The 18,579-nt window shown below is 38.1% G+C and overlaps 1 protein-coding gene across 5 annotated transcripts; it reads left to right on the top strand.

Moving 5' to 3' along the window:
* The first annotated feature begins 1,931 nt into the window (after window positions 1-1,931).
* On the top strand, window positions 1,932-18,199 carry LOC149812796 (paired amphipathic helix protein Sin3-like 4). 5 transcript variants are annotated; one of them, XM_089992343.1, is made up of 24 exons: window positions 2,167-2,417; window positions 3,693-3,842; window positions 3,910-4,093; window positions 4,215-4,313; window positions 4,467-4,646; window positions 4,739-5,087; window positions 8,096-8,229; window positions 9,894-9,959; window positions 10,155-10,230; window positions 10,326-10,355; window positions 10,520-10,803; window positions 11,292-11,446; window positions 11,990-12,117; window positions 12,236-12,490; window positions 13,017-13,709; window positions 14,296-14,381; window positions 14,856-15,515; window positions 15,603-15,703; window positions 15,792-15,930; window positions 16,015-16,167; window positions 16,300-16,463; window positions 16,566-16,677; window positions 17,224-17,399; window positions 17,840-18,199. In XM_089992343.1, the coding sequence occupies exons 1-23, from the start codon at window positions 2,308-2,310 to the stop codon at window positions 17,374-17,376; spliced, it is 4,461 nt and encodes a 1,486-aa protein (XP_089848469.1). In that variant the 5' UTR covers window positions 2,167-2,307; the 3' UTR covers window positions 17,377-17,399; window positions 17,840-18,199. The 5 variants fall into 5 exon arrangements, with proteins under 5 accessions (XP_089848472.1, XP_089848473.1, XP_089848469.1 ...); XM_089992345.1 differs by having other exon boundaries at window positions 2,167-2,420; window positions 10,532-10,803; XM_089992342.1 differs by having other exon boundaries at window positions 2,167-2,420.
* The last annotated feature ends 380 nt before the right edge of the window (window positions 18,200-18,579 follow it).

Raw genomic sequence — 18,579 nt, 5'->3', positions numbered from 1 at the left:
AGACCCCTTTGTTCGTTAGCTAAATAATTGATTTAAGTTTAAGCATTATTGTTCCTAATACATGAAATGGTGATGACTCAAAACACACACACACACACACACGCACACACACACACATATATATATATATATAGTAATGCTCAGGTACTCTGGGAGCACCTACTCCCATCTTATAAAAATCATAGTTGTGGGTTGCATCTTCTCAATCAAACCTTATAGTTGTACTTAACACAATTTATTTGATAAAAATCATGTTTTAGATCATGTTTTTTGACATCAAAATAGGTTTTTTAAAGTCATAAAATTTTGGTACATTGTGAACCCTTGATTTTTGAAGTTCTTAAAAACCCTACATGTATATCACTAAATAAAAATCATAGTCACATGATCCAAAACTTGTTTTTCACTAAACAATGGTTGTAAATCATATCTATAGGGCTTCATCAACCAAAAAAAAAAATACTCAAATTTTAAAAATTTGAAGCTTCTGTCATACCGGGAGTAGGTACTCTGAGGAGCACCCTATATATATATATATATATATATATATATATATATATATATATATATATATATATATATATATATATATGTGTGGGGTAACATTTGCTAACATCTGCACTGTTAGGATTCCCAAAAAAACACCGGATAACATGTTTCATTTACCGTTCCCATGTATATATATATATATATATATATATATATATATATATATATATATATATATATATATATATATATATATATATATATATATATAGAGAGAGAGAGAGAGAGAGAGAGAGAGAGAGAGATTAGGGGTGTAAAATGGTTGGGTCTACCACCGGAACTAAACCCTATAGGGTTCGGGTATGGTGATAAATAAGAGGAGCTGATTAAGACTCGGATCCAGACCCGAAAGTCTGATTAATATATGGACCAGGTATAGTTTGTGAAAATTTATACCAGACCCGGGACCCACCTGAATTCTGATTAAGATCTGCAATTTTCTAATGTAAAAATGATAAAAGAAATATTGTTTCACCAGGTATGATCCCGGTCTGGTTCATGTAGTTCTTATCGTGTCTACATATGGTTTCGTTTATGGTGGATCCGACTATACTCAGGTCCGGACCCGATATTATACCCCCAAAACGGGTCAGTTCCACCTGGGTCGGAACCAAACCTGACCGATTGACACCCCTAATATATATATATGGCTAAGGAGGCACTTGAGACGTAGCTGCGTCGGTCGTACAAGTTCAAAAACTAACAGAACTAGTATCATATGGGACTTATCTATGGGCATGACTTGAGTTCCAATGACTAGGTTAAGCAATAGGTTAAATGTTCTAACAAACAAGGTCTTAGACACCAAGTTCTAGTCAAAGACTCGCATTTGACTACACGTGACCTTACGACACAAACCAAACTTAACCAAGACCGTGGTGACCCTTTTTATCGAGCCATGAGAGACTAGGCCAGGCAGATCACACCCCTGGGCCGAGTCACTATGGGGTCAGACTTTCACTCAAACCACGCCGGTTGGTCAACGGATCCCTACCCCTTGCTTTCGAGTTAGGTTTTAATGAAAAAACGTCTCCCGCTGCGTGTCATTTAATACGTGACGATTATGGCCTCTTACAAAATCAAGTATTCCACCTCTGTCCCGCTCTCAAATTTCTATTTGCCGTCTTTTTTAGTTTTTAATTATATTTTCTTGCTTCTCTTCTTTTTCGTTTAATTAACGGGTAAAGCAGAGACGCCTCTCCTCCTCCTCCTCCTCTCTCTCTCTCTCTCTCTCTCTCTCTCTCTCTCTCTCTCTCTCTCTCTCTCTCTCTGAGGAGTCTTTCTTCTCAGGTTGGCGCTTCTCTTTCTTTCTCTCTCTTCGCCTTCTCCTTCTCCTTCGGTTCCTTCGTCTTCTTATTTTTTCTTGCTTCTAAATTACACAGATCTCTCTCTCTCTCTCTCTCTCTCTCTCTCTCTCTCTCTCTCTCTCTCTCTCTCTCTCTCTCTCTCTCTTTATTCTGCCTTTTTATTTCGGTTACGGCGGAGAACGGACGTCTTGGATTCCATCTTCTCGTCGGGTTGGTCGAAGTTAAGAATTGAACATCTCTCTTCTCTCTCTTCTCTGTGTGTGTGCTTGGCCGCTCTGTTGCCGGCGGTCACTGCTTTCGGCTGGCGGATCTGCGGTGAGCTTCGAGCTGTCGGACGGAATTTGGCTGAAGAGCGGGCGACGGCGAGGATCGAGCGGTTTTGGAGCGTCGTTCGGGTCAGAAACGTCGATTCTGCGTGCGGAGAGGGGGGTGAGATTATGGTTGCGGGGCCATGAGGGAGTCGCGGGTGAAGGCGGAGAGCTCTCCGGAGGTAAAGAGGTCTCGGGAAGAAAGCTACATGAGTTCTCATATGAAGCGGCCGACTTTTCCCTCGCGCGGCGAGTCGTAATCTCTCTCTCTCTCTCTCTCTCTCTCTCTCTCTCTCTCTCTCTCTCTCTCTCTCTCTCTCTCTCTCTCTTGTTTTATTTTTTTTTCGGGATTTTAAGAGAGTTTTAACCGATTTTCTGCATCTCAGCCAAAGTTTCTCGTGGCGTGTATCTTACGATCGTAACGATGAATTTCGAGAAAATAGTGTTTTTTGTTGTGAAACCTCAAATATTTTTTATTTTCTGATGAGATGCCTCTTTAGCGTTTGAACAATTCGTTCTAGAAGGAATAGCTCGCATTCTGATAACTTGAAAATCCGGCTCTGCGATGATTCAATATTTTTTTTCTTTTAAACGTCCGAGTTTCGTATGGTTTTGCCATTGTGGTCGTCTTCAGTTTTGCAGTAATAGGCTTCTGAAGAATAAAAAAGGTTTGACGCGGAGATCTTAGTTTATGTTAGGGTTTGGTATGCTTCTCCTTTTCTTTTCCCTTTTCAAATTGAGCAGAAAAAACCCATTGTGGCAAGTATGTTTGCTAAGCCTCAAAATTTGATTTTTCGGCTTTTGTATTACGGAACAAAGAAGCGGCTTGTGTGTGCTTCTCCTAAGCACGGAGTTTGTGGACGACGTTGTGAATAAAAGATTTTTTGGGCCTTTTGTGGTTCAATTTTAGTGGAAAATCCTTGCATTTAGCGCTTTTTGATCAGATGACATTTGAGTATATGGATGATTTCTGTGTAGCTGATGACAAATATTTGAACCCGGTTGACTGTTTCTTGAGATTAATTTTCTGTTTTCATCATGACAAGTAGGGTTTCTGAAGATAACTGGCCTTCTTTTTTCGGGATCTCCTAGTTGCGTTTCTTTTGAGATCAATATACTTGTTTGTTTTTAACGCCGAATAATTGTATCGCGATAAAATAGATGTCAGTTACTACATACTGTGATCGCCACCATCTGCGAATCTTTCTTATATGAGTCCCTGCTCCAGAAACTAAGCTTAGTCTGCTTTGGTAATTTACTAGAAGAATACATGATAAATTTCGGGTTATGTTTTCGCACTGGAACCCAATCTTGTGATGAGTTACGTTCTTGTTAACAATCTGTATGTTAAAGATGGTTTCCTACTAATCCTTACCAGTTTAGGAGAAATAAACTTCTGAAGAAGGGCTTCTGTGGGGAGTTTAACGTTAATGCGATTTTGTTATTCTTATTGTGTTTTTCATCGAATTTCTGGTTTGAGGCTTTACTGTAATACTTTTTTTTTCGTTTTCGTGTTTATGGTGTATAGGTCTGGGCCGCCTCAGAATTCTGGAGGGGCGCAGAAATTAACCACGGGGGATGCCCTAGCGTACTTGAAGGCAGTGAGAGAGATGTTTCATGATAAGAAGGAAAAATACGATGAGTTCCTTGAAGTGATGAAAGAATTCAAGGCACAAAGGTAATAATACTTCTCTCAGTTTTTTTTCCAGTCTTGGACAGATTCTAATTTTCATTACTCGTTTCAGGATTGATACAGCTGGTGTAATTATGAGGGTTAAGGAGTTATTTAAGGGGCACAGAGACCTCATTTTGGGTTTTAACACGTTCTTGCCAAAGGGCTATGAGATCACCCTCCCATCAGAGGATGATCCTCCACCCAAGAAACCGGTCGAGTTTGAGGAAGCCATCAATTTTGTTAACAAGATAAAGGTAAATGTTTTAGCCAAAGCTATCAATTTTCTTATGAAATTTTGGTATTGTTTAAAGCTAGGTTTTGGATATTTGTGCCGTGCCTTGCTTATTGATATTTTGTGTTTGTTATGGAATGCAGACTCGTTTCCAGCATGATGAACGTGTGTATAAAGCATTTCTAGAGATTTTGAATCAGTATAGGAAGGAGTGCAAATCAATTACTGAAGTTTACCAGGAGGTATATCTTTTAATTGTGATGGGTTTTGTATGCAACAGATGAACTTTTGAATTAGCTCTCTAATCTCTATATAAAGCAGCGTAATCTTGGATCTCTTTTTTCACCTGCTAATTATGATTGTAGTTTTCCGATAATATATTTGAACATTTGCAGGTAGCTTCTCTATTTCGGGAGCACCATGACTTACTTGAAGAATTCACACACTTCCTGCCAGATCCCACAACTGCAGCTCCTGTTCAACATGTTCCAGCTGGAAGGCATGTGTCAGGAAATTTTATGCGCAGGGAGGAGAGGGGCTCTGCCATGGGCACAATGAGACATATGCATGAAAAGGTATGTTATTTCTGAATGCTTCCTATATTTGTGTTTCAGCTAAAGTGTCCTCGGTAATGACCTACATCTCTTTCAAATTGGTGGTTTTTTAGAGGGAGAGACTGCCTAATTCACATGCTGATCGCGATCTCAGTGTTGATCGCCCAGACCAGGAACATGACAAAGCACCTCTGAAACTTGAAAAGGAACAAAGGAAACGGATTGATAAAGAGAAAGACAAGAAAGAAGAGAAGGAGAGGAGATTTCATGATCAAGATGATAAAGATCTAGATAATGACAGAGACAGGGACATGGAAAACACGTTTCGCCTTCCCCAGAAGAGGAAGTCTGGTAGAAGAACTGATGACTTGATTGATCCATCACAAGCAGGAGATGGGGCTGAAAGTTTTGGTTTACAGCCAGTGTTAGCTTCGTCCTTTGAAGACAAGCTTGCCCTAAAGAGTGAGTTGCTTCTCAAGATTGGTAATGTATATAGATGAGCTATTCTGCACATGCTTCACCTTACATATGATAGAAAAACAGAATGCCAGAAGTATGTAAACTTAGTGAATCTTTTTTGTGCAAAGTAAATTGCAGAAAGTCATTGTTGGCTATACTGGTGTATTTTTTTTCTTGCTTTGTTTTCCCTTTTTTAAACATTTAAAGTGATTTTATGCTAAAGGAGCATAAATTTGCATGTCAAAAAATCTCAACTGATTTTGGGTCACCAACAACTTTTTATTTTCTTTGCTTTTATGTGTCAGTCCTACTTAATTTGTTACTTTATTGGTAGAGATTTGGTCATGGCCAATGTTGTGAAAAGTGTTGAGGTGAAGCAAGGCGCTCCACGAAAAACTGAAGCAAGTGTAAAGCGTAAGCCTCAATTTTTTTTTGAAATCTTAAAAAAATATCTAAAATTACAAATAAATAAAAAATGCTTTATTGATAAAGCAACAACCAACAAGAAATAAAAAATCTCGAATAAATACCGAAAAATATGAGATTAACATGTAAAAGTAACATTAATGCAACAACTTGCTCTATGTAAGGATCTAAGAAATAAAATATGAATATTCATTCAATAAAAAATTCACATTAACAACCAAATGCATATTGGCATTAACAACATCATGTCATCATTAGAAAATGCATATTGGCATTAACAACCAAATGTTAATATATTTGTCCAAAACTCTCCAAAATGCGAGTGTTACAACATTCACAAGTGCAAATGAAATACCCAAAAAAACATATAAATGCCCATAGTCCTATGGTATGAATTGTGGCCTAGGTTCTTTTTGTCTCTCGTCATCATCAATATCCAAGTCTTCAATGTCATCATTTGAGGAATCCATATAAACACATTATCCTTCATCCTCATTATGTGATTCTTTATCATCTGTATTTTCTTCCTCCACATTCTCAGTCACTTCTTTTGTTTTTTTTTTCTTTTATTAAAAAATTATATATTAAATACTTATTGTATATAATTAAAAAAATATATTTATATTCATAGCAAGATAAAAGGAATATAGCTTTGCCTAAATCTCTTGAAGACCTATCTTGCCTAAAACCATTTTGTGAATCATGATGTTAAGTGACTTTTTCAATAGGCACATGCTCAATGGCGTTTATGTTGAAGTTCAGGTCCAACCATGAATCCTCCAACCAATTGGGATCATTAGGCAACACTCGATCTTCTTTTTCCACAATCGACTCATCATTTGTTTCATGTAAGCTAAGCGATGTTTCATCCTGTTGATGCTTTCTATGGTCTCTTTATGACAGTAATTACAAATTACATGTCCTATGAGTTTGGGATCTTTAGTGAGATTTTGAATTTTAACTCTATGATCCCATCCTACATCTCTTCCCATTATTCAACTGCAAAAATGCATATAAGAAAATATATATATTAACACAAAAATTTATAAAAACTCAAAGTCACATGGCACCCCTCAAAAAAATTGAGTCAATGCTTTATATAATCCAATGAATTCAAATTCATATTCAACATACATTACAATGATGTGTTACAAGTCACCTTAGCACAAAAGCATATAGATTATAGAATATATGAGGAATATCAAGGTGTGCATTTTCTTTTTAATGAAATGCGAGAGGGGAATAGAGACAAGAGAGACACTGACAAAGAAAGAGACAAGAGAGAGAGCATACATGTCGGCCTCTTCTTCTTCTTTTTGGCAGAGAGGTTGCAAAAGAGAGAGACGATAGAGCAGGGACCAGGAGAGTAGGAAGAGCAGAGATGAGAGAGCAGGGATAGGGAGACCGAGAGACGAGAGATCTGGGAGACGAGGGTAGCCATCAGGGCCTCTTCTATTTACCCTCAAAATTGGGTGACCCCCATTTGACCCGATATATATAAGGTGTGTGTCGCCCTGAGGCGCATGCCTCATAGCGTATGAGGCGTATGCCTCAGGGCATTTACGCCTTAGGCTAGTGCCTCAAGGCACAAAAGGCCTCGCCTCAAGGCGAGGCGCACCTTTTGCGCCTTGAGGCTCATTTTTAACATTGGTCGTGGCTTTATATTTTAGTTATTTTTTTAATGGTTATAATGGTGCTTTTTCTGAATCCTATTTTGTTGGCATGCCACTTTTACATTAAACTAGTGTGACTATTCATTACTCCTTGATGATATTAGTCCCTTTCTCATGACAAATGCGATAGACCTTGTGACAGTAGTGTCCTTTATCACTTGTATGTTTGACATGTTTGTGGTGAAAGCTTGTTCTTTCTTGTGATTTGGGAATATATCTTGCTGTTCAACCTTCCATTTTCTTTTTCATTGGTGTCTTCCTTTTTTCAACTCTAGAAGAAAAAATTCAAATGTCCATTTGTGGTTTGGCAAGTTGTGTTTAGAGATCTAAAAAACAAGCAGACAGATATGTGCAGATGTTGCCCAGTTATATTAAATGAGAAGTGGTTCAATCCATGTTCATTCAGTTTACTGTTATTGTATTTTTGTCACTAATGGACTGGATATGAGCGGAGTTTGTTGGTGAACAGAGACTCACATTAATGACTACGCATGTATGAGTCCAACGTTGTTGTGATCTAGCTGAATAATGTGAATATCTCTATAACCAGTTGTTACTTGGTATGCATGATTAGCCATACTGGTATCTTCTTATAGTGGCTAAATTCACTTTGGCCTTTTCTGTTTTGTCAGATTCGCTGGGATATTTTTCTAACTTTTTTGTTAATTTTGCATTTATGTACTGGAAATATCAAAATAATTGGCTGTTCAGTACTTTTTTTGCATTTTGACTGTTGGACTTTATGCACGTTTTGATCTGTTATCTGTTACCCTTTCATTGCTCTTTTGGCATTTGAGAGGGAAGGCCTTTTTTTCTTTTCATTTTTGTAGATGTTACCATATGGCATATTTCATGAGCTTCACAATTTATTATCTGGAATTTTTGGTCTATTAACACAATGCCATTTTTCAGGTATGTATGCACAAGAATTCATTTTCTGTGACAAAGTCAAAGAGAGATTAGACCATCCCAGATACCAGGAGTTCCTGCAATGCCTGCATATCTACAGCACTGAGATTATTTCACGCCCAGAATTGCAGAATTTGGTAATATATTCACCTTGAGACCATAATAGATCTCTGTGAATTTAAAAATTTTGTAGAAAATTTTCTTAATTAAAAGGGCGTTTGATGGAGCCAATTTTTTTTTCTCCGCCCAGAAAAACCTTTCCTTTTTGGTGGGCCCCACGTGCGCTATCAAAGCATGATAAAGTTCCCCTACTTGTCTGCCATTTTGAGAAGTACTTCTCCCTAAAAAACGGAGAGAAAAAGTCGCTGGGGTGATCCAATGTCTTTTCTCCGTGATAAGTTTCTCCACCCGGAGAAACTTATCACATGATGCAAACACATTCTAAATGAAATGGCAAAAACTGTTCAATGTTTTGACTTCAATGGTGATTGTGTAAACCTGTTAACAAGAAAATGATTGAAGGTTTCCAAGTTATTGGTTCAAACTGGCAAGTCAAGTAACAACCCTGTAGTGACAAAGGAATGGACTCTCTGATGATTCTGCTTCATAGGGATGGACGGGATTGAGGCCTGGGGTTCGGGCCATTTTCAAATATGGGCCAGAGATAGAGATGAATGTAAGTAGTTGATCTGGATAAGCTCCCAGTAACATCTGGATAGGTTCCAAGTTGGATCATTGTTTTTAGGCAGGAGCAAAAGCTGAATGGATTGGGTGGGGATCAGCCCCCTAATCTGACTAACATATGTGGCTTGTTGACCGTGGTCTCGATATGATAGAATCCAATATGCACAGACACCCACCTGAATATGAGAACATAGCATATATGTGGCCATGTTGGCAAGTACGTGGAAACATGGATCACTATTTAACCGAGCATTAAATGCAGCCCAATTGAGTTGTGAAAATCATCATGTGAGTTACTTGAGCATTTGCCTAATGGGTTGTGATGTTGGAGCTAGTTTTGCTCCTCAGACTACTCATTCCCTAAAATTTTGAGACAGCTTGATGCAATGAATCTTTAACATTATGAGATCTTCTTCATCTATAATACCTTTTGCCTTTAACTTTTCTGTTGTAGCTCCTAGAGTTGACTCTTGCAACTAGCATTACTCACGCAACCAGGAAGCTGTTTAATGTTATTATTACTTTTTAAGTATTTTCCCAAATACCTCATCTTCACGTGAAGTTCTCATCATCATCTAGATCACAAGTTAGTCACATTGTGTATCTGATTTATGTGAGAGATGTCGATATGATGCATTTATCCTAGTTGACTTTATACTTTGCATGAGTAACATGTTCCTTACGTCCATTTTGTGATCCTATATGCCCTTTTTTCTCTGATTACTGTTTTTCATCCTTTGCATTCAGTTGAGAATAGAGTTTGATGTGAAACTGCAGTTTTATTGTTTTCTTGAGTTTTTTGTTCATATTCGATTAGGGGATCACCGTTTACTAACAAAATACTTATAACTTCTGGCATCTTATTTGGAAAATCTGTTCAGATTGTCTCTTTGGAGCCAGGAACCCTTGAAACATAAAATAATTGTGCTGTTTGACCATTTGGAATTATTATGGCAGGCAAAGCTGGGAGGGTTCATATTTTCACCCATCAATGCATCCTTTCTTTTTCTTCTTTGCTGCTAGAAAAGCTTCAGAATAAATCAGTAGTTTCAGTTAGCCTGGCATGTGAATGGCTTAATCTTTGTTCTTTTTCTTTTCCCCTTTCTATTGCCAACAGAACAATGAGAATTTGCGCAGTCCATCTCGCCCCTTGCGACTCCAAGAGGATATTGGACACAAACTTGTAAATATTATTTTTTCAGAAAATTTCCGCATTCATTAATGTTCGAACTTACCTGGTCTTTGGTTCAGTGTTAATCTTTATAAATGCCTCGGCTGATATGAAAATCATAACTGATTATATGTTGCATCACTTTCTTTTTTTTTCCTACTGTTATACATAAATGTCTAACATAATCAGCACATTCTTCAATTTTAGGTCTCTGACTTGCTTGGGAAGCATCCAGATCTTATGGAAGGGTTCAATGAATTTCTATCTCACTGTGAGAATATTGGTAATTATGAAATAAATTTATGCTTTCTTTAGGCACCTTCTTTTTTGGATGCATTTTTAATGTGTTTTTTCTAACGGGAATATTTCATGCAACAGATGGTTTCCTTGAAGGCGTTTTTAATAAAAGTAAGTGCAATCCTTTGTACTGCATCATGTTCATAACCATTATTATTGATATTCTACTGGGGCTTTTCTTACAATTTAACTGCTTGGATGAGAAGTTTCAAATTGTTAGCTTTTGATATTCAATCGAATATTGTATTCTTATGCTTGCTTTGAAAATTATGGAGAAATGTTTGAAGGCCATCTATCAAAGAGAATGAAGGCTGAAGACAAGGACAGGGACAGAGATCGTGACAAAGATGAACGTGAAAAGGATAGGGACCGTGAAAGGGATAGAGAAAAAGAAAGGGAAAGACCAGAGAGAGTTTCTCCTTTTTTTCCAAAAGACTCGGCTAGCCACAAGGGTTCAGTGTTAAATAATAAAGATAAATTTGTGAATAAACCTATTTCAGAGCTTGACCTTTCTGGCTGTCAGAGGTGTTCGCCTAGCTACCGTCTCCTTCCAAAGCATGTGAGGAATCTGTTTGGCTCCTTTGTTCTAGATATTCTCTTCTATTTTGCATGGACACTTCATTTAGCATGTGTGTCTGTGTCGACATGACATGGCACCGGACACGACACTGGATACACCATGACACTTCATGAACACAGTCCAACCTGTATCAGGCGTGGTCAACTGTGTCCCTAGCTTCATCTATTTCTTTTCATGATCTTGGTTTTCATTTTGTATTTACTTTCATTTCATTTGATTTTGTGATTTGATTACATTACATATCAATTTCCAATGCGGATTACTATTTAGTGTTTATAATCATAAAGATCTAGAAGTGTTCTGTGTACACTCACGGCCATATCCCCATACCCTGGTTTTGCAAATTTCTTGTAGCGTACCAGGAATGTTCTAATCATGTCATGTACCCGTGTCCGTGTCTATGTGACACAGATTTCTACATTAGATTGTACTTTTCAGATTGAGTCTTTGTGCTTATTCTTGTGCAGTATCAATTACTTCCTTCAAGCCATAGAACAGAGCTTGGTGCAGCTGTGCTGAATGATTTTTGGGTATCCGTAACTTCTGGAAGTGAGGACTATTCATTTAAACATATGAGGAAGAACCAATATGAGGAGAGTCTGTTCAGATGTGAAGATGATAGGTAGAGTTCTTCTTAAGGGATTACACTTGAAAATATGCTCCTATCAGTTGATTTCTTTAATATGTTTTCAATGCAAGTAATTTTCCATTCTTTTGGATTATTTCTATTGTAAGAAATCATTTGGATACACTAGCGGACTTGTATATTTTGAAGATCATTATGTTATATTCAGTGATGCTTGGTGTAGTTTTATTTTCATGTTGGCTGTAGTAAGGTTCCCTTTTTATTACCAAATACCATATGATATTGTTTTGCATCAGTTTTGCTTCTATAGCTTCAAATTCTAGACCCAGATACAGATGGAAGCCCAGTTAGGCTTTGAGTCCTAATGAATGTCTTGCAACTAAGTGTTGACTTGCGGTACTTGAACTGATATGATAGGGGACTTGTATCCATTAGGGCCTAGTCCAATGAATGCCTGAGTCTGACTTTTTTAATTGCAAACCTGTCATGTTGGGTTGCTTGATTCCAGCTTAGATTTTTTTCACCTTCATGTGCTGATTTCCGCTCTTACTCTATTGCCTATTGGTGAGGTGCTGTCAGGTTTGAGCTGGACATGTTGTTGGAATCGACAAATTTGACTACTAAGCGTGTGGAGGAGCTCTTGGAAAAGATGCATAACAATTCATTAAAACCAGATGGCCAAATCCAGATAGAAGACCATTTGAATGGTTTGTATGCTAAGTGTGATTGGAGAAACTAAAGCACCCTTTTCTCAAATAATAGTAGCTTAGTAGGTTAATCGTATTTGAAACCTCATTGACTTCCATTTTCTTTCAAATTTTCCAGCTATAAATTTGAGATGCATTGAGCGAATATATGGTGATCATGGTTTGGATGTGATTGACTTGTTGCGCAAGAATGCAAATGTGGCATTGCCTGTTATACTAACTCGCCTGAAGCAAAAGCAAGAAGAATGGTCAAGATGCCATTCGGATATGAATAAAGTTTGGGCTGAAGTGTATGCTAAGAACTATCATAAATCTCTCGATCATCGTAGCTTTTATTTCAAGCAACAAGATAAGAAGAGCTTGAGTACTAAAGGTGGGCTCATTTTTTTGCACACTTGCTACTCATGTTATCCAATTCCTGTTTAAATTGTATAGTGTAAGTCCTTGTTTCAGTCAAAGACAGTTTTGTCAATGGAAGCAGTTAAATTCTTACAAACATGGCGTTAGCTTGGCTAGGATTTGGTGTTTGAGTGAATTGATTGAAGTCATATAAATCATTCACGGTGCGAGACTTGGTTTATTTCATAAAATTCAAACTGTGTAGTTCCAGGAACTACACACGGTCATATATGTAGATAAATTAAACAGACCCCTCTCTGTTCACCACTTATCTCCCCTATTTGTCAAATGATCAAATATGCAGTCACAAAACTGGCATATGTTTGTCATTTCACTTGGGGATATTTTGGTTATGTGAGTGAGCAATGAGTAGATCCATTTTTTTGGTTGCCTGTAGTGTGGCCAGCTTTCTTATTTTGTATTCTTTTATTTATTCATTTGCTTGTCTTGCTAGTCTCTACTTTATCTTTCTGATATATGGAATTTTTTATCTTATGCAGCTTTATTGACAGAGATTAAAGAGATAAATGAGAAAAAACGAAAAGCGGATGATGTGCTTCTGGCAATTGCTGCTGGGAACAGGCGACCTATAATTCCTAACCTTGAATTTGAGTACACTGATCCAGATGTTAATGAAGACTTATATCAGATCATTAAGTACTCATGCGTAGAAGTCTGTCCAACTGTTGAACAGCTGGATAAAGTGATGAAGATCTGGACTACTTTCCTGGAACCCATGCTTGGTGTCCCTCCTCGACCTCAGGGTGCAGAAGACACTGAAGAAGTGGTTAAGTCAAAGAGTCATACTCGCAAAGGTAGTGCAGCTTGTGCTGCAGAACGTGATAACTGTCCAGGTGCTAATGGTATTAACCGCAACTCAAAGCCATCGAATTCTGTTGGTAATTGTGTTGATACTCTGCTCACGGCGCATGCAAATGCCTCAAGGGCTAAGTTGGTGAATGGGAACACTCTTGTTAAACAAGATGGTTTTGGTGAGGTAGATGCCATGCATAAGAATGATTCTTGTGCAAGTACTCAGAATGTGAAAGTGCAGAATGGTGCTTCTATAGCCAATGAGATGTCTGGAGCTAATTTAAATAGTGCTTGTGGTGACCGGTTACCTGAGCGTAATTCCTCACAGGGCATAAGAGAAGAATACAATCAAGCAAAACCTAATCTAGAAAATATATCAGGTAGGTATATTCATACGAAGTGATTGGGAGAATGTTGACTACACTCATGGGTTCCAAACCCACAAGTGAAAACTCCATTTCTTTATTTTTTTCCAGATCTGATCCTCCAGATGTGATCTACATGTTCGGTTTAGTTGAAACTAGCCCTTGGATCATGTTTTCTGACGTGTATATCAGATTTCCCAGGGGTTATAAAGTCAATGACCTACAATTTATCGAATTTTCAACCCTCAGAATTTACGTTGAAAGGATACAATCCAAGGGTTGATTCCTACTATTTTGACTATGCTGAACACATCCATGGGGTCAGATTTAGTCAAAATGACCTGCCCCCTATGAGTTTCATCTAGGGTGGTCAGAACCTATGTGTAGTCAATATTTTCCCAATTAATGGTAGTCATTTATTCTGTTTTGTGTTGAGTTCTCTCATTTGGATGGATTTGGTACAATCATGTGCTCAATTGTGAATCAAACGTTTCATAAGTTTTAAATCATGTTTGGGTAGTGGAATGCAGCGGTTGTCTTTCTGTTACATTTTCCTTTTAACCGGATCCTGTTACGACTAACATTGTGTTGTCACTCTTAGGTACGACCACATCATCAAGGCCATCTCATATTGTTGTAGGAAGTGTAGTTGAACCCAAGCATATGGATGGCGTTCCTCCTGCTGAGGTAAGTCTCAAAAACGTGTCCAACAAAGGGGCCCTCTTTTTTTATGTTATGAAAATGGTGGAAGTTATATTTTTCATCTTTCTTTAAAGTCAATCAGTTCTTACTTGATCTCAGTATTTTGGTTGGAATGTTGCTTCTCTCTAAATATTTTGTGTATGTATTAGTTGATAGTGTTGAGCAGCAGAGATTTTTGATATTCCAATATTGGTTGCTGAACTCTGGCTTGTCCGATTGGGCATGCCATGCATTCTGAAATATTGAATGGCAAACATGGTTCCATTGGATTCAGATTTCCATGTCAAAGAATGCATGATGTTCCATTGGTTGTTCTCTCTGTCTCTGTCTCTGTCTCTGTCTCATGCGACTCCAAACAAAGTACGAAAGAAAAAGAAACACTTATTCATGTTGGAGTTTCTGGCCTTGTATTCTAGCTAACATTTTATAGCTATTAATCTTTTGCTATCTATATGACAGGTTGGAGAAAACAGCAGGCAAGTTGGCACTGCAAGTGAAGAATGTGCAGCAGAGAATAAGCCCAGCACAGTGGGAAACAAATACGAGGATTCTGTTGCTCATAGCAACTTTAAAGTAGAGAGAGAAGAGGGTGAGTTATCACCAAATGCGGATTTTGAGGAAGATAATTTTGCTGTGTACCGTGATGCTGCCCAGGAACCTGCTTCTAAAGCAAAAGATGGTTCTGAGAGTAGGCAGTGTCATGGGAGGTGTAGAGAAGATGAAGACCTGTGTTGTGGCGAGGCAGGAGAGCATGATGCCGATGCGGATGATGAGGGGGAGGAAAGTGCTCACCGATCAACTGACAGTGAAAATGTGTCTGAGGCCGGTGAGGATGTTTCTGGTAGTGAGTCAGGTGATGCTGATGAGTGTTCTCATGAGGAACATGAAGAGGAAGAAGATGATGATGTCAAGGCTGAAAGCGAAGGAGAAGCTGAAGGCATGGCTGATGCTCTTGAATGTGAAGGAAAACGGATACATTTATCCTTTTCTGAGCGTTCCTTCATGGCAGTGAAGCCTCTCACGAAGTATGTACCACCAGCATTACGTGACAGGGGCAATAAAGAATCTAGAATTTTCTATGGGAACGACTCTTTCTATGTGCTTTTTAGGCTTCACCAGGTAGGTGATACATCTAAATTGAATAGTTTATTTCATGGTAATATGGTATCTATGTTCAAAGATTGTGATGTTATCTCTTGTTTCCAGACATTGTATGAGAGAATTCTTTCAGCTAAGGTGAACTCTGCTTCTGCTGAAAGGAAGTGGAGGTCTTCAAAAGATACAAATCCACCTGATCAATATGCTAAGTGAGTTTCTATCCGTTGTATCTTTCATTTCTCGTTGATTGATTCTGTTTGTGTTAACAGTTTTTTATCTCCTTATTTTGGTGTTCAGGTTCATGAGCGTTTTGTACAGTTTACTGGATGGTACTGCTGACAATGCTAGGTTTGAAGATGACTGCCGAGCTATCATCGGTACACAATCTTATGTCCTATTCACATTGGATAAGTTGATATTTAAGCTTGTCAAACAGGTCGGTTTCTTGTTCCTACATTTTCCATCTTTTGATTGTTAAAGTTTGGTATGTTATATGAGTTAAGTGTAATATCTTTTTCAGCTCCAAGCAATCTCATCCGATGACATGGACAATAAGCTTCTTCAGCTGCATGCATATGAGAAGTCCAGATCACCTATGAAATTTGTTGATCTGGTTTATCATGAAAACACTCGCATTCTTTTGCATGATGAGAACATATATCGGTTTGAATGTGTAGGCTTCTTCATCTCTGTTCCACTTTGTTCATGCCACTTCTTTTTGTCCATTTGCTCAATGGCATTTATATATTATGTAGAAGTGAGTGATTTTTTATCAGCACTAATGTGCCCATAATTGTTTTTGCAGTCATCCAACCCAACTTGTTTGTCCATCCAGCTGATGGATTATGGGCATGAAAAAACTGAAGTTACAGCTGTTACTATGGATCCCACATTTGCAGCATATCTGAATAATGAGTTTTTGACAATCAATCCCGTGAGAAAAGAAACACGTCCACTTTTCCTTGGAAGGTTGGCATTCTTATCAAAAATTAGAAGAACTGCTTCTATGGCTTCTTTATCTCTAATGACTATTTTAAATCTGGATGACTAATTTATATATATTTTTTTCAGGAATATGCAGAAATGTTCTACCAATAATGAATACCTCTCTATATCCAAGGCAATGGAAGGTGTTCAAGTTGTTAATGGTTTGGAGTGCAAGATATCTTGCAGCAACTCTAAGGTATTCTTTATTCTGTCAAGTTATGGCTTTGGTTTTCATCCCTTGTGTGGTGTTTGGACTTTGGATTCACCTATTTATCCAAAAGGTAGGATAAATTGGAAAATCCCAGCTTATCTTTCTTTTTCTGGATAAGTGGGTGCATCAAAATAATCTCCACAAGGGAGTTCTATCTCTTATCCATCTCAGACAATCGCACCCCTGTCAAGAAGAGAGATGTTCCCAGGTGCTCGTGTCTGGAGATTGCCCTGCCTTTTGGGATAGACCAAAATCTCATGTCAAAAAAAAAATAAAAAAAAAATTATATATATATATATATATTGAAAGGCAAGCGGGGGGGGGGGGGGTATGCAGACCCCTACCAGTTATACAACTATACCATTGGGTTTTGAACCTGCAACGTCCCAACACAAGGTGACGTGCACTATCTTCTCCTACCAGACAAGTGGAGCCCCCGTTGGTATCTCATGTCAAAATAATTACTATAATCTGTTTAATATAATGCACCTTTTCTGTCAGGCTATTGATCTTAAAATGCATATATGACAGGCTTCCTATGTTCTAGATACGGAGGACTTCTTATATCGTACTCGTAGGAAAAGGATAAGTGCACCTCGTGGGAATTCTTTGAGTGGTGACCATGTGAGATCTTTCAATGTTGGAAAACTAGAGAGGTTCCGCAGATGGCTTGGTGGCTCATAGAACTGCTTCTTTCAAACAAATTGGTAATCTTTTCTCTTTGATTCATTTCTTATCTTAGTAGCTCCTTTTACTATTTATTCCAACTGTATCTAATGAAGCTATGGTCCACCATTCTATATCTATTTCATGTTTGTGTTTCCCTTGTGCATGTCGGTGATCCTTTCATTCTGGCATTTCCCAACTGTGCTTTCATATGCATGTCTTATCATTGAATCGATATTTATCTGTGCACAACTTGTTTCCTTTTCCTTGATTCGGCCCCTATGGTCTTGCATTGCTGTTTATGATGAATGGCATTGCAGACGGCTCTTAACGCATTTAGATTGCGGTCCATGTTTCCCTAACTCCAATTCATTGAGAGTATAAATGACCAAGAGCGGGTACTTAGGACCCTGTTCTCTCTGCCAAACTGAATCTGTTGCATTCCTTCTTTGATTTTTTGTCTCTTGCTGTGTGGTCACAGGATTTGGGGGCGTCTTATGACAAATCTCAACCTTGTTCAAATTGCAAGGTCATCCATCTGGTGCTCGCTCACCCTTTGTAGAAAAAAGGAACAAGAAATCCTTCGGAACAGATCGGGTGATTGGTTGAAGGCAGATAGGAGCAGCCAGAGAAGTGAAACCTCACATCCCTCCCCATCTCTCATTCTCTTTTCAGTGAATTCCTGAATGGGCACCCCCACCCCAATGTTAGAATAACAAAGCTGCAGAAAATCTCTTCACGAGTATGGGGGGATATAACATGTATTTGACAGAAGCCGTGAATGTGTATATAGTTTTTATGATTTTAGAACTGTTGTCATACAGCCCATCTGTTTCATCTACCTGACGATAAGTGTATAGAATTATGTTATGAGAACGGATCCTCTAAACCCTGGGTGAATCTCACCCAGCTTTTACAAGCACAAAACCTACCCCTCTGTGGGTACCACTTGTACTGAGCTACAGTACAGCGGAGTGGGATTTGTGGTTGTAAATGCTGGGTGAGATTGCTAATCTTACCAAATTCATCATGTCAAGCACATCAACATGGTTAGATTTGCAAAAAAGTGTTGGAAATGCCCATATTTTCAGTTATCATATTTTGGTTCTCTTATTTCAGTTCTGATATTCTAGTGATTATATATATAATCACTAGAATATCAGAACTGAAATAAGAGAACCAAAATATAACTGGAATTATGTCAACCCTTTTTTTGCAAAT

The sequence above is a fragment of the Nuphar pumila genome, chromosome 16 (genome assembly GCF_984573655.1).
Source record: "Nuphar pumila chromosome 16, dmNupPumi1.hap1.1, whole genome shotgun sequence".
NCBI classification, from domain to species: Eukaryota; Viridiplantae; Streptophyta; class Magnoliopsida; order Nymphaeales; family Nymphaeaceae; genus Nuphar; species Nuphar pumila.
Note: the sequence above shows the minus strand (reverse complement) of the source record. Positions and strands in the feature narration are given on the sequence as shown.

Excerpts from the sequence above, each read along its gene's own strand:
- LOC149812796 (XM_089992342.1), top strand. The coding sequence starts at position 2,308 with ATGAGGGAGTCGCGGGTGAAGGCGGAGAGCTCTCCGGAGGTAAAGAGG. Across the intron at positions 4,314-4,466 it reads TTACTGAAGTTTACCAGGAG|GTAGCTTCTCTATTTCGGGA; the intron begins GTATATCTTTTA and ends GAACATTTGCAG. Across the intron at positions 4,647-4,738 it reads TGAGACATATGCATGAAAAG|AGGGAGAGACTGCCTAATTC; the intron begins GTATGTTATTTC and ends GTGGTTTTTTAG.